Source organism: Rutidosis leptorrhynchoides, chromosome 3, assembly GCF_046630445.1.
Source record: "Rutidosis leptorrhynchoides isolate AG116_Rl617_1_P2 chromosome 3, CSIRO_AGI_Rlap_v1, whole genome shotgun sequence".
Lineage (NCBI taxonomy): Eukaryota > Viridiplantae > Streptophyta > Magnoliopsida > Asterales > Asteraceae > Rutidosis > Rutidosis leptorrhynchoides.
This window is the reverse complement of record NC_092335.1, coordinates 94,269,628-94,274,672: the sequence shown is the minus strand read 5'-3', so window position 1 is coordinate 94,274,672 and position 5,045 is coordinate 94,269,628. Positions and strand designations below refer to the sequence as shown.

General features: G+C 34.9%; 1 protein-coding gene across 1 annotated transcript; it reads right to left on the bottom strand.

Annotated features, from left to right (window-relative positions):
• Nucleotides 1–461: 461 nt before the first annotated feature.
• On the bottom strand, nt 462–4,162 carry LOC139896492 (protein C2-DOMAIN ABA-RELATED 1-like). Its single transcript, XM_071879132.1, has 3 exons — nt 3,900–4,162; nt 3,620–3,712; nt 462–941 (listed from the first exon to the last, which is right to left on the bottom strand). Exons 1-3 carry the CDS (start codon nt 4,014–4,016, stop codon nt 645–647), a joined length of 507 nt encoding a protein of 168 aa, XP_071735233.1. The 5' UTR covers nt 4,017–4,162; the 3' UTR covers nt 462–644.
• Between the last annotated feature and the right edge of the window lie 883 nt (nt 4,163–5,045).

Below are 5,045 nucleotides of genomic sequence, written 5' to 3'. Positions count from 1 at the left end.
TAATTATGTTACATATAGTTTTAAATATAATATGTATTAATGTTAATATTAACTAAAGTTATTTTATATAATTAGTGTAAACTTTAGTTAACAAAAAGTGTCGACTAAAAATAAATATTTGATCAACGTCGAATTTAATTATATATTACGTATGGATAACAACCCTATAGGCAAATTAGTCAATTCAAGTATGAAAATATGAGGGTTGTATATAAATCAACAATTCAGTTCAGTTTCAATAATAAAACGATCAATACATTCAGAAACCAACAGGGGTGTGTTACTAAATAAAATGTTCTAAAACTTTCATTTCATATTTTCATGGTTGCCTTCATTAACTATACAAGCAATATGTCTACGTAGAGTTGTAGACTAATAACTTCACTTCAGTATCTTCAGTTTATACGAAACCAGTCTATATTATAACGGTAGAACAAACCAATAAACACATTATCCGTGACGAAACCCCAAGCAATCAATGGTTCTTGAATCTATCATAATATTCAATCGCTTTTGTACAACATTACAACTGATTAACTACTAACAAAATTTAAAGAGAAAAACGTCAAAAGCCTAAATATGCAATACACTAACCACCTATGGAAATAGATGCAGTAATTAAGCAAGTGCGACTAGTAAACTAACTACATTCGTCTAGAACCGGGAACACTGATCCAACTCAATTTAATTTCAAGCTCACCGCATTCAACGTTTCTTAATCTAAGAACCATGTTTTGGACAATTTGTCCATCTGTCCATGTTATGTCGCTTGCCTCTGCAAGACAGTTGGTTCTCGTTGGTTTGACAGTTGAGATTATTGTATTGTTTGGGAGATGATCATCATTCTTATGCGCTTTTACTGCTTCCAAAAACGGCGTCAAGTCAAATTCTGCATCCCCCATTTTATCATCTGCTGATAACAAATCCCTATCGTACACTTCCTACATTTATTAATATATCCATTAGTACCAAAACTCTTAACAGGATATAGGTTTAAAATTGTCAAAAATCCAACATAGAAGATGTTTGAAATTGTTTCTTTGAGCGCTTATTTGCATATATTTAAGACGATTTTTACAAAAAGCATATTTAAGGCGGTTTTTCTTTGAACACCGGTTTTTTATTTCTTCACAAAAAAATAAAGTCAATGTAATCGTTCATACAAGGTTGAAAAGATTCCTCATTAACAAAAAAAATAATTTCAAAAATAAAAGCATGTTGCCATTTTATAGGCGGATAAACTTGGGATTCGGAAATTTTTGAATTCCATCCCCACGCTCCTCAGCCACCTTCCACCACCCTCCTCAGCCTCTCTCCACCACCTTAAACCACCCTCCACCACCTCTTTTCAAACACCAATTCTGACCAAATACACTCTATTTTCTTTTAATTCTTCTCTTCTTTATTACTCTTTGAAGAACAATCCAAAAATTCATCCATTCTTTTCATCATCGCCTGTTCAAACTACCTCTTCATTTCAAACTATCTCCGGTAAACTTCATCCTTCCGGTCAGGCTCCTGGCCGAAGATGATGTGATCTTCATGTCGAAGCCAAGTGGCTTTTCGTGTTCTAAGTCGTGCGATAATCGAGTAATTTCGTTTTTGATTTTCAACTTTCCGGACACATGGACTCGAGTTGAGTGCCGGAGAGTCTTCGAGAACTACGGAGATCTTAAAGATGTGTATTTTGCACGAAAGAGATTGTCGAGCGGCCAACGCTTTGGATACGTCCGTTATGTTGGCATCACTGATATTGAATCTTTTGCAAAGGTCTTGAACACCATTCAAGTTAATGGTAAATGAATTCGAGCGTACAAAGCTATGGAGAGGAATGTTGCTAATCATTCATCGAGCAAGGATTATGAATACAATCTGAATGCGGATGACTTTCCACCGGCCCCGTGGAACCGTGGTCCGTCTAATCCAATTAAATGGGAAGGAAAAAAGCTTCATGGATTCGCTTGCAAGTATTAAACATGAATCCAAGGAATTTCAGTTTCACATGGCTAATCGCATTGAGATCAAAGTCGAAGGCAAATGTTTCGAAATTAATCTCCCTAAATCGGTGAGCAATCACAATCTCGTTTTCAGTTTTAACAAGAATCGATATTCTTGGTCGTTGGTTGAAGTGAATAAGACTCGGGTTGAAGTTGATGTCGGAGGAAAAGATCAGTCGAGTGTAGGAGAAAAAGATTCCAGTAATCCAGCAGACTTATCAGAACCTGTCAATGAATCGTGCGTAGGAGTAAAAGATCAGTCAAGAGTGGGTGAGAATCAGGGTGCCTGTGATGTAGGTTTAAATGATACAGATGATGTTGAATCGAGTAATTTTGAGTCTGCAGATACCCCAGATGATGCCGAAGAGGGTGAATTTATTCCGGCTTCGTCCGATGAGTCTCCGGCTGCCATACCGGAATTTATTTCAAGTGATGCTCGAAGATGATGATTTTATTCCAACTTCATCTGATGAGTCTCCGACTGTCATACCGGAATCTAACTCAGGTGACGCTCAGGTTAATTTAGGCGATGCTCAGGTTTGTCCGATGAATGCTCATGATTCTGTTGCAAAGCCCAATGACAGAGGTGCAGGAATCGAGGGTTGCACAGATTTTGTCGGCACGCGTGACAAAAGGGATAGGCTGGTAGTCCCAATGGAAATTCAAACTGATGACGGGCCTGTCCTTTCTTCTTCTAGTGGGCCAGTTCCTAATGACACTGGAATGGGCTTTGGCACCCCAACTGGGTTGGACTTCATTCCTGATGGGATAGATCGTGATATAGACCATCCTTCATCTAATTCCGCGGTAGCCCGTTTCCGTGGTAAACTGAGAAAAGTCCATCCGTTGATTAAAAGCCATTTCATTAAATATGTTTGGGGTCGGAGTAATATGAAGTGTTGCCGAACTAGGAATAACTTTCGTTGGCATGAAAGATACTTTTTCGAGAATGTGATGAAAGAGTCGGAAGAGGACGACGATGAAGTCGCTTGTTGCTCATGTTGCTCCTCCTGTGCGTCATCGGATACGGAAACTTAGATTCTGCATCTAGTCGCGGTGGCCACTTTTGTTCGAGTATTTGTTTGTTGTGAAATTTTTGTGTTTGGATTGTGGTCTCGGGCTTTGTTTTGATGTGAGTTTTTTATCTTTCTGTTGGGTGTATGTTCTTGTATTTGTCTAACTTCTTGCTAGTGTTTCGTGTTATTTTAGATATCAATTAAACTGCTTGCCTTTCAAAAAAAAAAAAATTTTTATAGGCGGATAAGCTCATTAAAATAAGCAATTTCAAACATCCAAACAATCGTTTAATCAATCATGTTAAAATTTTAAATGAAGATTAAGGACATTAGTTATTGCCAATGTCATTATGTTTATAAACTTAGGACAGTATATGTTGCAATAAAAAAATACTCACTAGGGTCCCCTCCCGAAACTAGTGTTCTGTACAAAAAAATTTAAGATTTAACAGTCGTGCTCACTGAATTTATTTAAAAAATAAGTGATAAGTTTAATAATATTTAACAGTAATTTTTTTGCCAAGTATATGCGACATATATAAATAGCAAGTAAGCAGCAGACAATTTTTTTGTGATTTAATTATTAAATATTCCGTAAAAACTTACAAATTTAACTGGTTGTGGGTCTACAACTGATAGAGTCAAATCTTCATTCCACACAGGATTCAAGTTTTTCTTTACCACTTTAGTCTTCAATTTCTGTACACCAAAAATAACATAAAATTGTAAAAATTCATTTTTAGTTCAGGTGAAAAACAAAGCGATCATACATCTATCTAAAAACTTTTACTAGCATATTTAAACCGATTAAATAAAATTACATTTGGCGGAAATAACTAAGTAGAACCAAATTAATCACTTACACAAAATTTGGAATAAAATTTACCTGTTTACCCATACGGATGATGACGTAAGGATCGCTACTACGTAGATCTCGGATAGCAAGGTTAACACCTTTATGGATATGAACTCTGAGTAAACCCAATAAGTGATCCATCGACATAAATTAATCAATACTAAACGAGGTTACTTAATTTTAATTATCGAAATTATAATGTGTGTTTGGAAATGGATATAGAAGATATTTGAGGGTTTGATGATTTCAATTAATGGAGGTTGTTAAGTTTTGGTTTGGTGTTTTGGTTTGGTTTTGAGTTTGGTTGTCTTTAAATATGCTAGAAACCATTACATGGAGTCCAGTTTGTGTATGACTGTATCCGTGTCATTATTTTAATTTATTTTACAAATTCGTTTTCCCGAAGAAAAAGCGCGTTATTTGAAAGCAAAGAAAGAAAAGGTATGAAATAATAAATACATCAATCTTGTCAAGATTTTGTTTGGACAATAAACATATTTAAGTTAGGGAACACGAATATTGTATGAAACTTTACTGTACTGATTATTTTCTTCTTTCTTATTGTATTTATTTTTGGCAAAAAAAATCATTGGATCTCAAAAGTAAATAGTACAACAACAACAACAACAAAATTCAAACCCACAAAACTGAAGTATAAGAACGTAAAATGTAGAAAAATATTCTCCTATTTTAGAATAAAGAGAAGTCATTTCTTCAGAAATACCCCAAGAGTAGAGAAAGTCTTTCCTCCCAATCTTTTATGGATCGAGAGATTGTTTTCGAATGAACATCCGACCAATAAGTAGATTTATAAAAATAAAATAAAAATAATAAGTGTGAGACGGCATGAAAAGTTGATAATCATGTAGCGTAAAAAGTTGAGGTAACCGGTTCAAAATTTGTCCCCATATTTTTAGAAGGAAAATAGCTTTTCCATTCTAGATGTTTCGATTAAACAATACTATAAACAATACAACAATATAACCACAAACCAACATAATGAACAAAATACCCACAAACCAACATAATCAACAAAATACAGTCAATTGACCAATGACTATCAATGCTAACTAATACCAATTCAGAACAACAACGATAATATAATCAATACAACCACAAACTTTAACATTGAGTTGTAGCTCAACTGGCAGTAGTCTGCCTCTCTTAACGAGAGGT